This window comes from Neodiprion pinetum, chromosome 1, assembly GCF_021155775.2.
Source record: "Neodiprion pinetum isolate iyNeoPine1 chromosome 1, iyNeoPine1.2, whole genome shotgun sequence".
Lineage (NCBI taxonomy): Eukaryota > Metazoa > Arthropoda > Insecta > Hymenoptera > Diprionidae > Neodiprion > Neodiprion pinetum.
Window position 1 is genome coordinate 24942451 of NC_060232.1, and position 24307 is coordinate 24966757.

Here is a 24307-nt window from a genome sequence, read left to right on the forward strand (position 1 = left end):
GGAAACAGTATTTACTCGATTCAAATGATGTATAATTGTTGAAATTTCTCAGGCTGCCGAACATGACAAGGAATTCGTTCCAAAGCGCAAACATTTATACCATTCACGGTGTTCATTTTTGCATGGATCCTGACGGTTTTCGGTTCAAGAAGAAAATGAAAGTTACTTATTACCCGAGGTGAGAGCGGCGTTGAAAAAACTATCATAATACTAATTCTTATACCCCACTAAAGTCGATATTTTATTTAACGCTAATTTGAACCGCGGCATAAATGACGCGAGACTTGGACACAAGAGTGCCCGAACAAGCAGAAGATATATGATGATTTTACGAGGAATTATAAAGGCTACTTACAACTCGTAAGCACGTGTAATGCCGCCATTAGAGTGGCCGAACATATCCAGCAAGACCTCCGACCTCGTCTTAGGCATCGCACTATAATTTTTCCCGAGTGCACTTAAATTGGAAAATTGGCATCACTGCATGGCAGTGGTCGAGGTATAAAATTCACTCGCGATCGTTGGGTACGTTCATAGAGATGAGAAAATGCGACTGCTATATCTGTAGTCAATCACCGACAGAATTGCACTTAACAAGCAATTAACTGCGGGATTTCGAGGAGTGTAATTGGCTCAGAGAGCTGCCTTAGATACTGCACGGACTTGAAAGACGAAGAGGGATCAAGCCAGCGCAGAAAGAAAAAAGTCGTGAATTATCTATTGGATCTGCGGTTGCACACCTTTGGAGAATGGGAAAGGAGTAAGAAATCGTTTAATTAGAGATCCTCGGATAGGAAAGCGTTTTTCTTATCCATTAGTTCCGCGTTCATCGTGCCCGACTTAAGAGCTGGTGTAGCGATCGATCTGGCTAAGCTAAGGAGACTTGAGTAACCCGGCGAAAAACAATTACAGATAGCCGTATAGAAAACGATGAGTTGAAGATTTCAATCCTGGAATTGAAACTCTGACTGTAATTAGTTAGAATATTTGGGGCAGGGTTGAATCCCGAATTTTTAAATTTACGAAAGTGCGAAGTTCCGAATTTTTCGGTGACGGAACCTAAAGTAAAGAAACATCGAAGGTTCGAATAGTCCGAAACGCGATGCTGAAATTTCCGAAAAACCAAAATTCCCTAGAACTTTTAATAAATTATCTAAATCTGTAATTTGTTATTCTCAATGACTAAATTTCGAGGACCGGTTAAATTGAATCCAGAAAACCGTGCACCGTTAATATCTAATAGTTTTTCAAATTTATTTCCTGCATCTTCAGGAACGTTCAGAAATTCACGAAACGCGAACTGCGATACCGTCTTCGACCGGAGAACAGCAACGAAGAAGATGCTGAGCAGATAACGCGGCGAGTGTGACTGAATTTATAGGTAAAAATTGAGGCGAGGGACGCACCCAATCCGGCCACATCCTTCCAGCAAGTACGTATACGCAGTACACGGTGACCATGGTTTAAACATTGAATTGCCTCATTCTTCATCCTCGCATTCGGATGTGACGGTTCGTTGTGCAACGAGTTGTATCTGTCTATACGCGGAGACGTTCTACACGAATGAACAAGCTGACCCGACTTCCGGTCTTTGTAATCGAAGGTCGAATCAATCAATATCGCGTGGGTTGAAACACGATCGATATTATCTTGATATGAATTTTCACGTGTGGTCGTGTTTCGGAAGCTCGATTCCGTCTGTGTCTGACTGCCTTATAAATTTCATACGTAATTACAGGAGCGCGAGAAATTCACCCGGGGGATCTGTGCACAATAAAAAATTACGCGTGTACGTAACATCGACAGATGCATTTACCGGCGATGCTCAAATATGTTATTACTATATAACGTAATTGAGATGCGTCGTTCTCGTAATTAATAATTATAACTCTCAAATGACTTGCTGGAGATATACCTTCGGCTTAATTCATACCCAACGATTTTTTTCTACTACGAGCAATCGAGACGGCAGCCACTGTATTTAAAACACCATAAAAACGCAACTGCAGATAGAGCAGCGGTTTTATTTTCAAAGTAAAACGCTCAGAATTGCGATTTTGGAGTTACGAAGAGGGAACTTTTAAAAGTTCACTGGGTTACTATAGTCCAGTAAATAAATACGAGTTGTTGAATTTCATTGGACATAATAATGCCAGATCGGGTTTTTAACGTGGCAAAGGAACCGTTCAGGGTACGTTAAAACCACCGACGAATTCCTTCGCCGTAATGCCTTGCGTAATATAAAATATTACAACGCAGAATCATACGTTGCCTGTTTATGTGCTACCATTACGAGCGGCCTAATTTTTTTAAACTGCCTACTTTCATCGATTACTGTGTTTCTGCTAGCTGTGTTTTGCGGTCATAAAGATTCTGGATAAAGTGCATGCATGAGAAATTCGCGATGTTTCAATATCGCTCGCCCAGGCATTCAGCAGCGTCAGTCCCTTGCGTCGAATAAGCCTGCGAAACGACTGAAACAAGCTGAAATTACCTCTCGGGTCGATCACCGTTCTGTAAAATACTTTGCCAAGATTGAGTAAAGCTCAACTTCCAGATGCCGTTTTGAGCAGCGAAATATTTTCACATGTACGAACGTCAGACGATACGACTCAAAATTATGCGCCGATGTCCAGAGACTGCAACAAAGATTGCAGGGTGATAGTTACAGGCACGATTAATCTTTGCCCGGTAAGTAACGGTGGACATTTTAATTGCGGTTCCAGGGTGTAATATTTCTTTTGGAGGCTAACACTTGTCAGGGTATTGCAGAGAGTCTAATGGTATAAATAATTGTTGTTCATTGTCATTTTCATTCAACGGTTAAACATAATGTGATCTGATAACGATGCGCGGTTATACAATAGTATTGGTAAGATTCCTCGTCATGTCCCAGATAGCAGAATACTTGAAGTAGCCAAAAAGACGTTTAAAGGATGTCTTACGCGCTATTTTCTGACGCCTAAAAGATGTCCTTGGGGCCTTAGAGACGTCGAGAAGTGGCACTCGTCTCTTTGACGACTTTATGCTTGGGCTGTCTGTGGTACAAGTTAAAGTACAGCAGAGACAAGTCTTCGGTCAAGAGTGAGTTCGAATCGAGGAACCCTCGACTCGAAGAATCCTTTATAATTTATCCACAGAGATAACGATCGTGGCTTTCCAATTAACCGAAAAGGCGTTTGAACAGGTCCGTAAAATCTCTGGAATACAGTCGTAGCCCGCCTTGTTCCCGGTCATGCCTAAAACCCAGCGTCGAGACGGAACATATCCAAGATCCAAGGTGCGTTTCTCTGGGGGATCTTTATGTACCTATAAGTATAAGCACATTATACCCACACGTGTGGCTCCTCGGTGGCACACGCACCGCTTTCGGTCCGGTATAAGGTGACGTCTTGATCAAAGAGAGAATCGACGGAGAGGCTGCAACTGCGACCTGAGAAAGCCCCGAAGAGCCTTTCTTAACGCACGCGTGGAGTTCGCCTTTCGGAGGCATATCGCTGGATGTTGAATAAAAGTCAAGTCGATAAAGTAACAACACATGCGTACGCCCTTCGTATTATACGTATAACACATTCCGCTTGCTTCGTTCTCTGGCTTCTTCCATTCAATGCTAAGAAACGCTGCTGAGATTTATAAACCGGTCTCTGGATGCCAGAGCGCGGCATAAACGTGCTATGCGATCGTTCAGAATTCAGATTTCAACGTTCACAGAATGAATTCATATCTGCATGGATTCTGTTCGAACTCGGCTCGCTTCACGCTTTATAAGGCCGGCTATCACGGGGCTGTCTGGGAATAATATTATTCGAAATCGAAAATCGACCCCATAGGAAGAGACCGATGACGGTTTAGACGCTCAGATGCGATGGAATTTTTATACCTCGTAATCTGACGTAAATTCTAAATTATCTACGTTCTAAGATTCTCGCGTGGCGTACGTACGGCTAGGTCGTAAATGCAATTAGCATGTATTGTCGATGGGAAGAAGAGCTGCACAAAGCTGCCAAGGTAGTAAAATCAAGTGATTCACAGTCAGCCGGCATATTGCGAAACAGCGCTTAAAAATCCTCCCGAGTACCAACACAAGTGATCGTTATGAATTTCTAATTATGGTTCACAATCGGTGTGTCGGATACTGACGTGTCTCTGCGGCAGGTGGATAAAATATTTCGCCTCATTCGGAGCCTATCTTAACCGCTGTCGTTATGTATACACCTTCGAAGTCCGCGTGTTATCATTTTCGATAAAATCTTACGAATGTAAGACATCGGTAAAATGTTAATGCTTATTAAGCTCCGATACAATTATCAAGTATCACCACTCGGTCGTGTATCATTCGATTCTTCAACCTGTCATGCTACCGGGTATAAACTTATTACGCACCAGTCTGAATACGATAAGCTTACATTGCATGAATCTACTCTAAGGTGATTGTTAGTTTTCATCATATGGGATAGTCTAAACGAACGTGAACAAGGTTTGACCCCAACCCCCACCGAATTAGTCGCCGATTTATTTCTTACTTCTACTCCGTCAAATATACATTTTGTAATTTTTTCAGATTATTTCCAGCTGCCATTTAGAAGTAGGTATTTTAGATCTAATCTTCCATAATTCGAAAACTATGCATTTCGGAAAAATTTGTAAAGGGAAAAAGTGGTGTGTTGTTTTTCTGAAATGGTCTGGAATTTTCACCAAAAAACGCACAAAAGTCGATATTTCTCAAAAACTACGTCTTCCAAAAATTTGAAACTTTTTGTGATATTTCTTTGACTAAAAAGAAAACTTTGTTTTTACATATGACGTAAAATGAGGCCGCTCGTCGTTTAGGAACTACGCTTCTTTTTGCACATCGATGTGCATCTTATCGGTTGAAAAATGGATTGCAGAAAATTTTCGTTACGACCCGATAACATGCGCATTGATTAACAATTAAATTCGTTATTTAGAAACACTTTTGACATCGCTCTAAACCTCATGTCCGTTAAAGCGATGAGAGAATCGCTGCAGCGAAATTGTCCGGCTTTTATTCGTCGTCTAAAATTTTCCTTCGCGACTATATGCCGATGCGCAGGAAACGACGCCTCCGATTGGCATCTGTGAGGAGAGAAATACCGAAATGCCAAGAATTATAGGCAGTAGGAATCCCCGGCAAATGGACCCCACCGTAGATTCCTGACAATTATCCACTCAACCTGATCTCGAACGTGCTTGGCTACACGGCTTCCCTATGGGTACGCATTCCCTTGAGCCTCCTCGGTTAACTGCCGAAGATGGGATGCGGCCGTGCGGAGATCCTCCGCTTTTATACTCTGCGGAAATCGGCTAAGCTGTATAATCGCGCGTGGCAAAATCCCGCGGGCATTTGCCATCTGCTTTTTCCCCGAGTTCACGATAAGCGCGAGTTGCAAATTTCTTCCTCGCCACGCTCGGCGCAACTAGCTTAGCCGCGGTAATGAATTTCCCATGCAATGCCGAAGCAGCGCGATGCATGGGCACCGATAATTGCCGGTAATTCTTGCACACTCGATGGCTGATCTCTAAGAAAGTAGAGAAGAGAGAAAAAAATTATTTCGCTATTTCCATGTACCTGATTGCGTAGCTTTGCTTTTCTGTTCACCGTAGTCTGTCTACTATCAACAGTTGGTTGCTTGAAAATTCAAGCTGACTTGAATACCCCAACGAAAATTTCACAACCTTCATGTAAAACGCACTTTGATCAATAGCTAGTCGTTTTACAGCATTTATTTACTCGCTCGTTCTACAAATATCTAAACGATCGTTACTCCGCTTCGAATCACGCCAATTTCCTGATGCATACGACGCGGTTTTTCGCTCTCAAAATGGCCACCCCGTGCATTTTAACCCGTTGTATTATATGATATTTGTAAGTATCGTCATAGCTGGATAGGAAGAAGGAGATCCTACTCGCGCCTGACCTTAGGGCACTTTCTTGACTGCTAATTAAGTCATTGGCGATTCATACGCAGCGTGATCAAGCCTGTTAAAAGAGATTTACATGCATGGTTAGAGACGGGGAAACGACCAGTTCTATTAACATTAAAGATCGTCGTAGTGCACGTAGTGGATGCTATATTTGAAAAAAAAAACCGTTTCGACGCGATGCTCGTAGACATTACACACGGCGCCCGGTGAAATAAAATTCTTCCAACCGGTCTCAGGGTTCGGTTTCGCATTTAAAATAAAACGTACGCACGGCTTTAGCTGTCTTATTATAGTCAGACTACATTCTTCCAGGTATGTGTAGCTGCCCAACATCTAATCGTGACCCATTTGACATACCAGATTCTTTCTCAGCAGCCATATATCTTCCACTAGTTACCACCAGTAATCCGTCACTCAAATCCATTTAGCATACATTCGTTATCGAGGCATATTCTTTTCCATCATTCATCCTGACAATGACTTAAGAACGGCTTCTTACGATGCCATCGTTGCAGTGTTACTCCTTGGCAAGCTTCTTGACTTGTACTCTATTATTGTGATTGTATATCGTCCTGCTTTCAAGTCTCAAACATTTCGACTTCACCTTTTTGCAGTCAACTGCAGTTTTCTGGAGTGCACTTTGTTGATAAACATGTATTGGGCTGTTGGAATTTCTAATTTCGAGACTCAATAAGGGCATATGGCCACCGACTTCTTTGCACTGAAGAATTGAGATCGAATCGTCTTCGCAGAAGAGATTGAAGAAGCACTGAACTAGTTAACTATCTGAAGCTAGACAGTCCATTAACGTACTTCATGCAAAAAACAAACTCTGAAAATTGTACGAATTTTATAGAATCAACGTTGCAACGTTGGATTTATAACATTGATTTCGCACCGCTTGAAGTGTCGAATTAATTACCTCGTCTCAGAATCAGCATCGAGTCACTTTAACGCACAAATGAGATAAAAAGTTACGGAATATCGAATCAAGCCCTCGAGCTTATTATGCATACGTTCCGAGTCTCGGACTGCACGCACATGAGCAGACTTTCCTTTCTTTTTCGTTCATTTCATACAGATTAATTCAATTAAGACTCACTGAGCAAATTGCTTGGGATTTATCAAAGTAAGATTGTGTTCTACACGCATGTAAGACTTGAGAGGTGGTTGGATGAACTCAACGCAACGCGCGTAATAAATCCTCTAATTGTACCTGTAATTGCGTTATCAATAATGAATGCTATTTTTCACGGTCCAACTGATCGGTTCTGTGCATGGGTACTTGCATTGCCGGAGCTACTTCGCAATCACTAATCGCGCACACACTCTGGTCCATTTTGCACATGCAGGAAACTATTCTGGGGACCTATGAGCGACGGAGAATACAGGAAACGCTCAGGTAGTACTTCGTTCATTACTCGATTATTGCGATGTCAGAAATAATTGACCAAAGTTCACTGATTACCGTGATTAGAGATGAGGCAAAAAAACAGCCGAAGCTAGTAATTTCACCCGCTATCTAATTTGCCTTCCTGTACAACGCATGTTAGTCGCACCTAATCTAAATTCCTTTGAAGCACATTTTAAAGTAATCCAGTTGATATTCTTGAACCCAGACCTCCTACTTTAGTGTATAGCTTAAGGAAATCCATTAACGATTTTACTGAAGCTGCAGAGTGCAGATCTGGTGCCATATTTTGATACGGTAGAGCGATCATGTAGATGATCGTTCAACAACCACGAGGGCTTGCAGCTTAAAATTTATTTACAAGCCCGACGTGTGGGGAGAAGCGTTTACGTTAACGGAACCATCCACAGCACAATTCCATAGGCGATGATGTGAGGCCCGAAAGCTGTGGCCGATTATTCAAGTGTATAACAAATTTGAGGAGAAAATACTCAAGACGTTGAGGATGAAAAAAACGGTTCACCGTGGTCTCTACAGTGGTCACCTGAACTCTTTCAAGACGTTGCTCGCGAGAGGCAGGGAAACTTAAGGTAACGTGGAACTCGGAAGACTTACCGCTTGCACAGGACGTAGGATTGTGGATTTTTAGAGCCAATAATTGTCGACCTAGAAGCCGAATAGACCGGTAGAATAATTCCAGAAGCGGGAACCGAACGGGGGCAATTATTATACTGTACGTATATACTGACTGCTGAACAGACGTGAGGGTATAATATTACGTATGTAACCACGTGGAGGGAACCCATGTGTGCCCAAGTTTACCCCTGCGGACGTGCCAGAGGGACCACACGTGCATCGCGGTTAAGTGATTCTAATGATTTCTTGCCGTGTTCAACGCCGGTACTGCATCCTATCTCCCTCGGCTTAAGAGAATTGCGAAATCTGAAGTACACGCCCTTGGTCTCGTTCATGGCGGATAATTGTTAAGTATCCGAGTTCGTTATAGCCATTCCGCAACGCGTCTCGTCGCCGTCGACGTTCGTTATTAACTTAACCGCATGGTCAGGAGCGATCACTGGGTCTCTGACCGTCGGTAAATTGATAATTAAATCCGTCACCTTGCCGAGCGGTCCTTAGACGTCGTTCAGAAAGCCTCCGTTAAACCGTCCGAGATAAATTGAAAACGGAATGCGTCTTTCACGCGAGGAAACGATCGCGAGGAATAGGGACGGGGGGGGGGGGGGAGGGGGGGTGTGGAAGGGCAGTTTCACTGCAACAAAAATCGATACCACGATCACGTACTTCGTGATTACGTGATTTCTCACGATTGGAGGTTACAAAGGGATTTCTGTAATCCTAAATGATTAATTTCTCATGACTACCAATGATTACCTTGATGATTACTAGTGTGGAATTTTATTTCAATATTACTGATTTCAGTGTGATTTCGGAGATTACGAAATGATTTATAATGATATTGACACTTCAATAGCTTTGGTCAAACACCCGTTATGAGAGAAAAAGTGGAATTGAAAATGTCCAAGAGGGACTACAGGATACACAGAGCACAATGATCGGTCCAACCCTCGGCACGTTCTCTGCTACGGAGTGAATGCACACGCCTGCAAGCATATAGGCAAACGCGTACAGATCACACCCAGCCAACGACGAAGACGTACTCGAAGCAGAAGACAAACTACACCCGTCAGCGCGAAGACAACTAATGGGCAGCTTGTTTCCGGAAAGCAAGAGGAAGCACATCGCGAAGGGTCCATTAGATCGATTTACGTCCTGGCTCGGACCTTGGCGGACCGATCTTGTACGAAACTGACTGCCAAGACCATTATTCCAATAATTGGAAGAGCACTCTAGTCCATTTTCGCTGATTAAAAACCCACGGAACGCTCTCATCGAATTTCTGTTTTACGGAGCAAACGCAATTAGTTTTGTCGATTTCTTTCTTTCTGTTCAAACGAGGCATTATGCTTACCCCACCGGTGATGAGGAACTTCCTGAGTGAACAATGTCGTGGTGAATTTTTCTTCTTCTGGTATCTCTCGTGCTGTGTAAGGCGCATTTGAATGCGGTACGCCTACGCCGCAATGACCGATTACGGTGCCCCCATTAGCATAAAAATACGTGTATAACGCGTCTAAGAAAACCCGACTGAATACGGGGAGTCACGTTGAAACTGTTCTTTGACCCTAACGACCCTCCCGACCCAGAGACACTGAGCGGATGGTTTATAAACCGCAGAAATACTCGGTAGTTGTACACAGGTATGTTAGTTCTGCGGGTACTGAGCAAGTGCCGGTTTGTAATTAGAGAGAGATTTAAGGTGGCAACAAATCATAGAGGAATGGCTGCAACTTTGTTACCTCCTCAATCGGCGGGTGTGAGACGGTAAAACATTGCCGTAAACGCATGCGGGTAAAAAAAACGGAGACGTGATGCGTCTGGGTGGCCATCAACGTGTAGATACGCGTGTATTGCACGTCTGCTTGACGCGTCCGTATTTGAAATGGGATCATGAAGAATAAATGGTTTCGTGTCATGTGCATATAACGGATCTCGCGCAGGCGACCATCGAGATCGAGATGCTCAGGCATCGCGACGTCGTCCCATAATCGGAGCAATTTTCTGAATACGCCTTTTTGTCTTCACTCGTCGGAGCGATGAGTTCGCGGTGAAAGATAATTACGCGGCGTTCGATCGCCCCGGTGAGTCGATTCGTGCGTGGTAAGCAGGTAAAGCCTAGGGCCCAGCTCTTGTCTCTTCCTCTCTTCTCCGACTCTGTGTATATCTTTTTTCACATCCCCTCTGTAATTCTGTATAATTACAGCATCTGGTCGGACGGGACAATCGAGAACGATCTGATTTAAAAATGACTCGGTGGAAATAAATCGACCTGTTTGTTCTTCCTTGCACTCGCTTCACCAAGCAAAAGCGATATGATCATCGAAGGATACCCTTTTACTTTGGACAATTTTTTGATCCACTGAATCATCGAATGCGTAAGATTCTTAGACACTTTCCTATAACCGTTGTAAAGCACGGTCTGTTTGATTAGGAATACCTCGAAAATATATTTCAGATAGTACCTTCGAACATTATCGCGTCTCTTCGCCAGACCCTGCACCTTGTTTGGGTCTACTTGACAACCGAATCTATAAAACTTGGAACGTTAAGAGATTCGGTAAATGAGTAGAGACAGGATCGAGCCGGTATATGGCTTTATCTAGGCGTGCTTGTGTGCCTGTATACGACACTGTGGGTAGGTGTTCGTACACGCAGTCACCACTGCAGCAAGTCGAGGACCAAGGAACTGAAACCCGAGGCTCTTCTCTATAAGAGAACTCCATAAAGTCGCCCGGCGTCCCTTGCAGCCTGTTCGCCCAAAGCCTTTTACGTCTCGATTTCACTTTTTGTTCATCCAGAAGTTACTGGGAGAGAAATATACCTGTAAGCGTGCCCCGGGCTGATCGACCCGATCCACCTTTTCCCTACGCTGTTGGTAAAAATAATTTAGAGACCTCGTTCCGATCGAACGACTACCGCACAGCTGGTGTATAATTTTCCTTTTTACCGGACCAACTCTGACCATGTCTCCAGGCGTGACGTGAGCGTTTTAAAGAGAAGTAAATTAGAGACTGTATGACGTGTATAGTATAGGTATTTCAATTTTATATTGCTGTAATTTTCTCGGTAAAAATTATCCGCAATTGCAATATAAATTTTACCGACAGTTGTCATAACGACGGGCCTCCGTATTCAGCCAATCAATTTTCACCGCGAGTATAGCACTGATCATATCGCCTTTGGAAGACGAAAAGCCTGAGGAGGGACTAGAACGCTCATAAAAATAGTTCAAGAGAGAGAGAGAGAGAGAGAGAGAGAGAGAGAGATAGAGAGAGCGAGAGAGAGAGATACAGGAAATGTCGGTCCAACGCTATAGGTATACATATGGAGAACTAGTTTGAGAAATATATATTCCGAATAGCTGCGTGAAGAGGGGATTTGATGATGTTTTAGTCAACCATTGGCCACAGAGTGTTCGGTCAGTCGTGTAATAGGGCGTTTCCTTCTTTGACGGAATGTACGTTGACCAATAAAAATTTCTTCCATCACCGACCGAATGCAGTTCCAATTACAGTGATTTTTTGACAAGGACAATGTATTTTGTGAAATCATTACTTTCTCAAGCGTTTGAAGATAGAAAATGTTTTACAATTCTAAAAGACAGTGATAACTAGATCCAGAAGGTCGGAAATGCAAAAGTTTAAAGACATTCACATGGTGAAAGAAATCAGAGAAGTACACACGATCTAGACATTAAAATGCTGATTAATATTGCTCAAGACCGGGAGAAATCGGTAGAAGCTCATCGGCGGAAAATTGTTTGGTTAAGACTTCACTGCAGCCTGCAATTAGAGCCGTTTAAAAATTTTATTCGTTTTATGACCTCGTCAGTATCGTTTATTCGTTACAACGACGAGGACTCGCAGGTCTTGCGTGTCTCCGGGAATGGTAAAATTTTCTTTATTTACTCGACAGCCGCACTATAATTAGCAAATGATATGTGCGTTTACTTCTTAGGTGATGGTAATTAGTATAGTAATTCAATCACGCGATCCATCGTAAAACAGAAACAAAAGTATATCTATAGTAAAATAACAAATTTTAGATTCGTGCTACCGAAACGATAATGGTTACGATGTTGGAAGCAAGATTTAATCTTTACTTTCCGAAGACGTAACTGATTGCCATAGTAAATTTTCTCGTTTCAAAATATTTGAAATATTTGAATTCCTTGTACCGTTGATGAGAAGCGTTTCGAACCACCAGCTACTGTACATTTACAGGTGCAAAAATCCGATCTAAGAACACATGGTACATTTCTTATTTCACGGTGGACGGATCCCGTGAAATTAAACCTCGTCCCTTGCGAGGGCAGCTTCATACGTTTCTGATCGATAACATTAATTTTAAGGTAACTACAGAGGCGATCTCTCTCGTGTACGATCAGTCAAGCGTGATCCCATGCCTGTAAATATGCTAATTTTTATTACAGGTACCGTGAACCAAGAAAATTGAACGTACGTTTAATTTACATCGATCAATAGCTGACTCCTCGCCCAGGGGCGTGATGACAAGTCTATTATACCGCGATTCTCGAACCTGTACGTATTTAGGAATTTCTTAATCCGAATCATGGAGCGAACCGAATAAACTTCTAAATCATACAATCGCCTGTTTGAAAGAAATTCAACCAAAATCTACGAAAAACTATTACGATTCACAGAAGTTGTATATTTTCGTGAATTTACGTTAAACATTGTTAATTTTCATATATATTCATGAAGAGCCCTGGTTTTCTACGGAAAAACTACAAAAAAATATGATTATTTTGATTTTTTAAGATTCGCCTTTTTTTTAGTTCGTCATAGAAATCATTTTCACCAGGTAAGGATATTCGGACACTGTTAGTACAAGTTGACTATGAAACCAGACATTTTTCATAAATTTTTATCATCGGCTCGAATCACCTAAGAACTTATCACGAATTCACGAACCATAAAGGAATGGGTTCTAACATCCGAGTTCTAGTTATTCAGATTCTATAACGTAGAGTGGTGGATGGTTCGAATCTTGGAATGGATTTTAGCAAGGAATCCGTATCCCATTCCGTGGCTGTGCCATGTTCCAGGATCGATTCTCATGCTACCAGGTTCATCCTAAGTGGAAAAGGATGTATCATTGATGTCGAACCTGTTCCAGTTTCCCCAAGTTGTGTCGAAAGCATTAGAAATCGGCACCACACTGAAGTGCCGAGATAAACCAAGAATTGTTTCGCATTTCTCCGACTCATTCTTATTAATTGCATTGCCGGAAGGTTGCAATGCGTGCAAAGCCACGTCCGGAAGTCCGTGGACTACAAGTTGAAGGATCAGCCTATGATCATTATTGTGCAAAATAGAAGACAGATTTCATATTACGTGCAACGACTGCAGCTACAACTGCACTTTCAACAAACCCTTAGGGGAGATATTTCAATTTCCCTACGGCGACGACTTTTAACGGGTTTCTAGCGCCGCGGATGTTGTGTGAGAAAAATCTTTCCGAGTTTACGATACAGAGCAAAATAGTGACCCGAGTAAACTGGTATACCTATAGTACCTACTCCAGAGAACAACTATAGGACTTGGTATTCGCGATGGTTCGCTGTTTCTTATTTACTGCGGCAAAGCGGTATAACTGTGTAGCCGTAATTCATTTCCCGTCGTTAAGACGCCGGGATGAAATTAGCTGGAAGACACCATAGGCAGCCCGTTCTCATCCCTTGTATATCGGCTATCGCTCCACTCTAGCTTTAATGCTGCGTTTTCTATATTTCATCGAATTATTTTTTTGGTTCTTTTTCTCTTCCTCCAAAGTGTGAGATTCATGGCTTTTAGAGTCTAGCCTGTAACTTGTGTAACTATACAGCTGAACCTATACCGTGAGAAAGACACAGAAAAAATGATGGTGCAACATTCTGAGAGTTCCATTCGTAGCAAGTTGGTGCGAATATAGATGCAGTGACATGTAGAAAATTTACCGCTCGATGGACTCAGTCCGATGACAACCGTCGTGAACTAAGGTTGGGATTATATTTTGAAGTGGTACAGCGTATCGTGAACTCGGTCACAGCACTTCACTCTCAATATGGAAGTCAAGATGACTATCTGTTCCAATTTACTAGACAGTTAGACGTACCTAGGTACACCGGTGAATCGTGTAAAGCAAAATATAATCCGAGTGCACAGCATGTAGCCACTCATCCGAGCCTGCGTAAATGCATGTGCAGCACACGTCCAGAAACGTAATAAAGAGTAGTTATAGAAAATCCTTCGCTGCAGCAATATCAAATTGCTTAGCCCTGGAAATTGGATTCTGTGCTATTCCAGGCCAGACTCAAGTACCAACGGATAGCCGTCCGTCCTGAACGAGCTCAAGAATTTATTTGCAGAAGGCAACGGTCGCTGGAAACCACATCGTTATGTGGGAATTACATATTCCGTATACCCAGCTTCGCGAAACGTTCACCTCATTTTCACGGCTCTAATTTCAATGATATTACACGTACACATAACCCGGAAGGATGGCAGCCGCAGCAGGAGGAACTGTTATGCTCTGAAGGTAGGAGTCGCTACGCCAGGGAATGTAATTCCCGTATCGAATGTCGCGGTGTTCGAGTTTTATGGAATGCTACATTTTGCACAAAATATGCAAGTCAACATACCGCAACAGTCACCACGACTAGACACTGGAGCACAAAATCTGAAACGTTTCGAGTAATGCACGGTGGACTTATTGCCGGCAGAAAGTTCAGGAATTGGTGTACAGGTCAATTGTAAATTGACTTGGGTGATCAAATAATAGTCTAGCGAAAATGAAACTTCGATAATTACCACATTTTTTTTGATCTCATTACATTCGCTATGGAGAGTTCGTGATGCCTAATTTTTGTATTGGGCTTGCCTTCTTCAAAAGGTTTTTAAAGACATTCGTTGACGTGCGTTTGGCACAGCTTCGACTTCCGGCTTATTGACAGCCGTTACCACATTTCAGGCGAACAGTCGCAATATTGCCAATTTCACACCAACTCCAACAACAAGTCATATTTTTCATCCGTCGACGTTCGACACAATTTTCGGTTTCGGTTCGGTTTTGATTTGCCCGGTAGATTGAGGCATCAGAGATAGTTAATTGCTCTCAAAGGATCCCCGTTCGTCAGACCCAAAAATGCGCAGCAAATAGCAATCGTGGTTGTGATTACGAGAGTATATTGTATCGAAATGTTCTGTAATTGCAGCTCGTTAAATCGCTCGTGAAACGATCGTCTCGTTGAAATTATCGAAAAGGTCTGTAACCGTAGAGTCGAGGCTTACGACTTACTCGTGAGGCTCTCCTTGCACCTCGACAACCTCCGGAATTATACAAGAGTACAATAAAAATGCCCCTGCAGGGGTTGCGGGCTCCAAGGTTCTTTCGCCGAAACCAACCGCTCCCGGGCTCTGCAGCAGGTTCGTTAGGCGTTGCGAATTTGAACATAAGGAAGTACGCCGAATGCTTGGTCATGGAGAATGCGCGTCGGGTTGTTCGCCACACGTAACCAGAGGCGTGTTGTCCTATTCGTTGCGTCACGTATACCGACATGGCCGGCGATGTTGGCCAGTCGCACATTCTGAGCACCCATCGACAATCAGGAACAATCGACAACAATTGACGATACCTGCTCTGATGTAAATGCATTTATATAGGCATGTGCATACATACGACGTACTGCTGTAGGGAATTGGGCCCCAAGTTGATACTAACGCGAACAGGTTTTCTAATCCCAGATGGAAACGCACCAGGAATTCCCCCGCCGAAAACTCAGTGCATGGGCGAGGCCTCGAATAGTATACGCGGTAACGTTATAAACATCCATGAGACGTCTTCAACTTGTATTTTTAATGAATGATCTTTCACGATGAATGGGTGTCAAACTTCACACTTGAAATTTTTTCATTATTTTCATCTCGCTGCGCAGCCTTGGACTTCGACGCTGTGTTATCAAGCTTTTTCGAATCCTCTTACAAGCAAGCGGTCTCACAACTCCGATAATAGACTTGATTGACGCTAACGCATTAATCGGCTTTCTTATTTTATGCAGAATCTGGATCGACTTTACTCAGAACGAACGAAAGCACGTAAATACTAACGATCAATACATTAACAAACACATCACTACAAAATCAAATATCGATAAAACATGAAAATGTTCGTTTTCGAGATAGTTAATTATATTTCGGAAGTGTGTTTTTGTCTCCAGTGTGGATCAAACTCGACTGTTCATCGGAGTTGAAATTTCTGCTCGACGAAGCAACAAATCCGCTGCGAATTGGTAACGACAATGAAATAAACGGTAATTAGCGCAAGAAACGTTTTTCAAGTCACTATCGAAGCTGTAAAATGGTTTCTAATCATTCTCAGAGATTAATCCTTCTATTTCAGAGTAAAAAATCAAGACGCCCGCTGGGAAAAAATATGAAAAATAATTACTGCTGCTGGATTTAGCTGGTGATATATCGGTATACGATTTACAGAACGATCAGGTATTTCAACGAGAAATACAAATAACATTCCGGGGAGTGTCGGCGGACGAATGGTGACCGATACCTATCGACGGGATGTTCTGGATGTGTGTCGAATACGTATGCGCGTCAACGCTATTCCAGCGTGCGAGAAACAACAGCCAGTATTCTGCCACGCTTTGGTAACCAAAGGTCTGTATTTACAGGCAATGTAATACGGCATTGAATGACTGAATTGTATACAGTTGTGAATTAATTTCCTTCCATTACACACAGGAAGATGCTTAACTTTTATAAATGATTTACCGAAACGAAGCTGCTCTCGCCACGACTAGTTTTTACACCAGGCACGAAGAATCAGGCTTTTTTAGTCGTTGTTACCGTTGTATTTTTTTTTTTTCATTTTTACTATCTAGTCACCATGCTTGATGGGCGTTGATTGTAGCAGTCTATTCATCACGTCTATACTAGTAGTATTACTACGCGCATCTCGAGCCGATCGAAATCACGAAACTGTATCCGCATTTTACCTGTTCGAAAAAACAACGCAATAAATTTTACACGTGCGTATGAAACTTGTACTTCGACATCGAATGCATCGTTGGATCGCTATGAAATATTCTACTTCATTATTTGTTTCGTTTTTAACACTATGCTCATGAATATTTTATAACGAGGAGCTGCGAGGTTTTATAGCACATGAATAATGCCGTATTTTGTGGAAACCGGAATCAAATATTGCGTGAATTTTATCGTTGAACGAATTGGTGGTTGAGAACTGCAGTTCTTTTATACAATTATTGATCTTTAGATAATATTATACAGCAAAGTGAATTTTATATTTACCTGTCCTACTTGACAGTGGTTCAGGAGGCGCGTAAGTTAATCCCAATCACTAAAAAATTCACTAAAAAATGTGTTCAAAAAAGAACTAAAACAGCAAGAAAATATCATTGCTAAACTACATGCACTACAATTTCGCACAAACACTGCACAATGTGTCAAAAAGTAAGAATTCGGTATTCAGAGCACGGTAATAAAAGCCGCGTGCTTACACGCGCTGGTCTCGGCATAATCTTACACCAGTATTCATATCACTTGACACGAAACCGAAACAGCACAGCCTCGCATTCAAATCACTAGAGTTCTATCACTTATCCAGGTGCCAATAATTTGAGGAATATAAAATCTCAACAGGAATCACTGGAATGAAAAGAAACACACGTTGGTCAGAAAATTTCTGTACGATTTAAGCTTTGAGGTAAACAAATCCATGGACGACCTACATGAAACCGTAGATATGTAGTTAAGAATCATTCGAAGAGTTGATTAGACTGATTAACTGAACCGGAACACTTTATTTACATTAGATACTACGCGATAAGCTGTTTCACAAATAAATCAATTACGTTTTCTCTTTCTTTTTCTTTCGCCGATAATTGGAAAAAGTGGTTCAACAAACACGCGGATATGGGCGGCCGTCGTTACACCGACGGGCAGATGGTAAACGTATAGGATGGACGGTTGGGCATGGACTGATCCATAGATCGCGGTAAGGATCGAAAGATCCCTCCACGTCCGAACGAGGCGAAGGAGGAGTCCTGAAGCGTATGGATCCCCACTACACCTGTTTCTCTCTTCCCCCGCCCTTTTCCTTTTGTCTACCAGTACCTCTAACTTTCTGTCCTTTTACCAAACTATCTCGCATTTCGATCAGCCAGCCACCGTCTCGCTCGGAGAAGAGTAAAGTCGATCGTACCTGTACAGGTATAAAGTTTATTTTGAACTGCGTACATACCTCGTCAAAAAATTATCCCCACTACGCTTGGCAGCTTTGCTCTTTGGAAATTGTTGCTGGTATTCAAATGACAAATCGAACAAACAGAGCAATCTGTATCTCTTGTTGCTGGTCCGCTCGCTGATCTCATCGTTAAATCGATATACGGCGAAAAACTTTCACTTCCGTCGCATAGTTTCAAGATACCAGTTGAGATAACGTTTTGAAGTTCGAACGTATTCCCACGACTTTTAATTGTAAAAAGGTTCCGATTTCTGGGAGCAAGTGAATAAAAATTTGACAAAAGTTTGAGGTGTACTATTCGGTTTACGTTAGTCGCAGTATTCGCAAGGGCTATTGGGTAATTTTAAATTCTTGATATCATACCGAAAACATTGGACTCGACTCTAGATAGACTTTAATAATTACTAGAGGTTTCGCATCTAAATTTCGATGGTGAATGTATTTTCAAAACTTTGCCACAGCAGTCAGTTCGACATCACCGGCACGAGTCTCATTTATACTTACGTAACGTTTATAATCAGCAGAAAATTGGATCGACACCCGATGCGATTCATCATCTACGGTGTAACCTTCATATTTTTGCCAATTTTATACAACGCGTAAAACAATGCTTTCCCTTACCTGTGTATGTTTCTCTTTGGTATTGAACAAGCAATAGGGTAATTGCCCTGAACAGAGAATTATCACCAAGAATAATTTTGATGGTCATTCCTTCCATTTCACTGATTTTAATCACTTTCACTTTGTGAAACAAATTTTCCTCCAATTGAGACATGAATTTTTCTCCGTCAAAAGTACAAACATGTGAATAACGTACGGAATGACTCTAAGCTAACCTGAGCTAACTTCGTTCTGTAACTCTAAGTTAACTGCGTTCCGAAACTAGTTGGCAGCATTGCAAAATCCCTAGGACAGAGGCAGAGGTGCCCAAAAACTCGGCGGCGCAAAGAAGATAAAAGCTGATAAAAGATTGTTGACAACAGTGGGAGGTAATTTCAAAACGCACCTTTCATGGGTTTTCCCAGATCATTTTATAAGTATTGAGTTTAGTATATTAATGTTTTAGGGGCAGATCATTTCCGATATGACTACTTTTTGTGACGAAGGATTCGATAATAGACATATGGTAATACGAGTGAATTGATTGCACAAAGAACCGAATAACAAGTTCGAACCTAGTAAGTTTCAATTAAAGAATATATTTATTGAATGTGGTGAAAGATGCAATTGACTGTTATTACTAACTACCTCATTATCTAGCAATTTTTCCTGGCTCGACGCAAATTGCCTGCATTTATACGTAGATACATAGTTCATGCTGGACGTATATACCATTGGTCCTTTTCATTGAAAAAGTGTCGGATAAATTATTTTCTACTTTCATGAAACAGACAAAGTAGGCTCAAATACTATACTCTTCAAAAACGAAGTATAAAATTGGAACTCATATAAATGAGATAGTGCTTAACATGAAATGATTCCAAAATATAGTCCGATTAATCCAATAAATTCACTTCAATTAAATCAAATGTATGTACCTAGAACTGTATCGATCAGATAATTACAACATATAAATTTCAGCCAACAATTGCAACATACATTTGTAACTAGATTCATAAACAGCATCAAATTGCAGTTGAAGGATTTGTACAGATACGAATATTTTGAAGTGTAATTGCTGCTTTGGTTTCACTTGATTCAAAACGTTTCTACACTTTGCCACAGGGTAACATTTGAAAAATACAAAAATTGCAACTGACAATCAGTCTCAAAAAATGAAACGAAATTGCAGATTCGGGAAATCCATGTCTTGTTTTTCAAACGGTTTTATTCATAGTGAATACTGCAGTTCTTGGGGACTAAATATACATGTCTTAGTTGATGGATGCCACAACAAAAACTTTTAACCCTAACAGATAAAGGATACTATATGAAAAATAGTAAGGATGTTGGACGACGCAATGCTAGTCACTGGTTCATGTCAAGCAATTTTCTATCTTTAGATGCAGATTGAAAGAATCGACTAACACTTGAGTGTATCATTTTCATCAGAGAGTTGTTTATTCAACAGTTAAATTAGAATTACAAAATATTATACCCATCCCCCCCGCAAGAATAAAAACAAATTGTCACACAATGCAGAATATTTTATAAAATGATGGTGATTATAACTTACATGACTAAATTAAGGGCTTATCAAGCGTTCTCTAGTTTATTTTTTTCATCGTTTCCTTACATCTTCTAAGGAGTTCAGATATTCAAATAGCACCACCAGACAAATGCCTAGAGCACAAGTAATTTTTCACCTGGTCAAACATCTCACTCACTGCATTATAGTGCAATTTGCAGTACGGGTTTAAGGTAACTAGAAACAAAATTGTTTTTACCATAAATAGTTCAGTAATCACCACCGCACTGCAAGAGTGATTCAATTGATCTCAAAAAAATATTTGTTGCATTGAGTCATGACAACATTATAGCCAATCCAAGGTTGTGAGCAGCCATTAGATGCTAAAATCTGTTTTGTGATATATTTTTGCAAATATACGTTAAAGATTTTAAATTAGAAACAAAAACGAAAGTGTAAAAAAAGCATCGATGATTTAAAAAACTGCAGAGTCGATTTGAAGTAGCATTTATTTCGGATGAAACAATGAGTAAAATACAGTATCACTTCAAATCTTCTGACTTTCCAACTGTTTTAAGATTTTTTTTTCCTCGTTCATTATACTTATATAAATGTATCATGGTGTATGTCAGTGTGTATTATATGTTGTGTAAAGGTTGAGCATGCCTCACAACTCAACTGTTAAAACTGCTTCGTGTGGTCCAGCTCCTGAAATGCCGAATAACGTCACAATTTATTATTTAACAAGTTGAAAATAGTTCTAACGAACTTAAATTAAATAAAACGTGAAGTGATGGAAGCAATGTTTACAAAAGTAAACAGAAAATGGAGAAAAAAAACTAACAAGCACAGAAAAAGCTGCTTTCGGTTGTCTGACATTTCCTTGAATCATTTACCTATTGAATAGTACCATAAAACAAAAAACATATCCTGTATGTTGGAAAACACGTATCGTTACAAAACAGAATTTAATTATTAATATTTATTTTTTTCAGAAATAATCAACAATACGTCCAGAATTTTTTAAACCTAATTGTTCTCGATATTTTTTTTAAATGAACTAGATATGTCTAGATAAATTATTTTGATGAAAGTTCAAGTAAATTTCATCCTAAATTTTCATTTCAATCGTTGATCGGTACAATTAGAACTTGGAATAATTGTGAAGTATTAAAAAAAAAAGTTTCGTTGAAAGGAGATATTACAAATGTTAAAGAAAATTAAGTTCCAGTGTTATTACTACATATGAATATATCTTGGCACGGGCGACATCACAGCTCTATCGTTTTCAATCCGTGGTATAAGCTAGATTTTTGTGTAACTGGAGACAGAAAAAGTACGACCTAATTATTTTTTTTTGTGAACTATTCTTTTTTTAAATGAACGCATACATACATAAATTTAGAAAAAAAAAAAAAAAAAATACAACACAAATGTAAAGAAAACGTATAGCTGGTAGTTCATCCCAAACTATTTGGCAAGGTAGAAATTAAATTAATAAATAAATGAAGCATTTTTTCGCCAACTATTCAAGTACACGATAAAATAAAAACAGGATTGAACATAAGTGAGTCTATCTCAGAAAATATTTTATCTAAGTATATATCAAAGCTGTCAATTTATTTTGTTTTCATTGATAGTTCAAGTATTCTTTGAATATTTTTTGCATTTTCAAATTTTCAAATCTTTTTATTTTTAAAAAATAACATCAAAATTCAAAGCTAGTATAAAATCCAGACTTTAAGCAAGACAGAACTTTTCGTGCTTGTAAATCATATTTCATCATTTTTTTAATATAGTAAAGAGGTTACGCAAAACGAACAGTTCAACATGTAATTTAAATGATAATTACTCACCACAGTTTTTAAGCTTCAGGTTTTGCCAGTGGTGCATCTTTTTTTTCCTCTGGTACAGGGGCTATGGTTTCTTTCTTCTCTTCGGGCTTATCAACTGGTTTCTCGACAGGCTTTTCGGCTGGTTTTTCATCAGTCTCCTTCTTTGGTGCCACCTATAGACAATGTGAATTGAAGCAGTTCTATCAACACGATTACAGCAAGATTCCACATCGAAACATGAAAATTATTTGCAAGCCAAATCGAGCAAATCGATCTCAGAGTGTCAAACCCATGAAGTATAGCAAGCTCAGTTTTTACCTCCTCATTGCTCGCTTCGTCAAAGTTTTCAACCAAGTCTGGAACCTCATCGTCTTCTTCAAGTGCAGCTTTGCCAACGGCACTTCCAGCGACAGAGCTAGCCAATCGTTTCAGTTGAGTCAATCCCTCTGGTCCCAACTGACTCAATATACCAGGTAACATTTCAGTGATCTGTTTGTTCTCTCCATGACCAGTTATGGCAAAAGTATTTGCCGAAAGACTTGCTTGTGCTTTAGGATTGTTGAAATGGATGACAGTTCCGTCATCCTTAATCATGTTCACTTCTTCGATGCCGGGAATCGTGTTTACCGACAACTTTTTCAGGGAGCTTTGTAGCTTTTTGTCATCGGTTGCTGCAGTCGCATGAACAACCTATAACAGTCACTCAAATATATCAAACTGTTTTTCCTTATTTACCGTGATCAAATAAAATGTGCCAGTCAAAGACACATGAATTATGTTTTAAATGATATTTGACTTTTTCTGTAAAAGTTTGTATCTTTGATGCTGAAGCTAGATGATTATCCAGCTGAAAATATTTAGATTGAATAAATTGAAACAAGTGTAATCAAGCTTTCCAGTCAACAAAGTGAAGTGTTCACCTCAATTACTTTGAGTGCACGTAAACTAATTTGATTGGGATCATAAACCAGTTACACAGGTCAAAATTTGAAAACAAAAAACGAAGTTGAGTTGAAAGTATTTGGTTACAGAGAATGAGTTCTGAGTGATTGTAATCGTAGAGAGTAGTTAATATTTGCTTAGCCTTGAGAATAATCTCTCAATTCGAGCGTGAAACTCATGAATCACATTTTCTAACCACTTCACATGAAACAATCATCCGATATTTAACCAAAGTACCAATCAAACGATTTCAGGTACTACGGGTGGTTGTGAAACAATAAAATGAAGCCAAAAGAAATAAAGCACAAAAAAAATTCGCGACCTTTTTGTTTAATAAAGTGAAAAACAGAAAGTTCTTTGTGATTGGCAGCGAGGTACAAGTTCTTCGAATCTCACGATTGTTTTAACCGTCAACAGGCAACGTGTCACGCCTAAACGGACTCGATATCACCGTGACATTAACAAAACGCGGATTATCATAAACCAACTCATTACCTTCTTCTTGCGGCGAGGTGTACCCTTGCCTCCAATCCGCACTTGGGCTTGGAGCTTCTTCAGCTTCTCCGGGTTCATCTTGGCTTCCCTTGTGAGTTATCACTTCCTCGATAACTCAGTCACGGTCACAATTGCTTACTGATTTACTTCGTATTATGAAAAACGGGAAATATAAGGGGCGATAATCTCCACTAAGAACCGCCGGCAATTCAAACACGTGCTCACCGTCGGCCAAAAGGTTCGAGAAAATGGAAGTGCGCGACTATCTCTCCTTCCCGGCTGGGAAAGTTTCCGGTTTCATATGTGACATCCGGTCAATAAAGACTTGCGTAAATCACGTTCGGAATATTTTATAATGAAAACACCGTGTTTCAGAGCATATAATTCGCGATAAATTAATATAATGCTAATTAAAAATCTAGTCGCAACGCGTGACAGTATTTTCAAAGGTTTATCGTCGTTCGCGTTATTGGCGTTCGCTTGAACCCCAAGGTCTAAGCTCGATTATCAGTATTGGAACTAAACTTCTAAGAATTATTCCATTTGATGTATTAATTCTGATGCATTTAATGAACGTAATTTTTTTTTCTACTAATTTCGACGTCTACTCACCGTTCCTTCTCTCTATTG

The 24307-nt window shown here is 40.5% G+C and overlaps 2 protein-coding genes across 9 annotated transcripts in view; both read right to left on the minus strand.

The window, feature by feature from the left end:
- dgo (ankyrin repeat domain containing protein 6 diego) overlaps positions 1-19089 on the minus strand; it is an 88143-nt gene extending 69054 nt beyond the window's left edge. The window contains exons 1-2 of one of the 7 annotated variants that reach the window (XM_046637286.2): positions 17763-18165; positions 17323-17679 (exon numbers count right to left, since the gene is read on the minus strand). Coding sequence is in view for 4 of the 7 variants with exons in the window: in XM_046637267.2 (XP_046493223.1) it covers positions 356-432 (77 nt within the window). In the remaining 3 variants the exon portion in view is untranslated. Of the gene's footprint in view, positions 1-355; positions 1082-17322; positions 18166-18898 lie in introns of those variants that run through there. The other 6 variants (XM_046637292.2, XM_046637277.2, XM_046637267.2 and 3 more) reach the window with 6 other exon arrangements.
- Positions 19090-20318: 1229 nt separating this feature from the next.
- On the minus strand, positions 20319-23941 carry bic (bicaudal). Of its 2 annotated transcripts, none has more exons than XM_046620917.2 (4): positions 23678-23938; positions 22559-22930; positions 22262-22413; positions 20319-21113 (listed from the first exon to the last, which is right to left on the minus strand). In XM_046620917.2, exons 1-3 carry the CDS (start codon positions 23753-23755, stop codon positions 22270-22272), a joined length of 594 nt encoding a protein of 197 aa, XP_046476873.1. In that variant the 5' UTR covers positions 23756-23938; the 3' UTR covers positions 20319-21113; positions 22262-22269. The 2 variants fall into 2 exon arrangements, with proteins under 2 accessions (XP_046476873.1, XP_068991109.1); XM_069135008.1 differs by lacking the exon at positions 20319-21113 and adding an exon at positions 21190-21726 and having other exon boundaries at positions 23678-23941.
- Between the last annotated feature and the right edge of the window lie 366 nt (positions 23942-24307).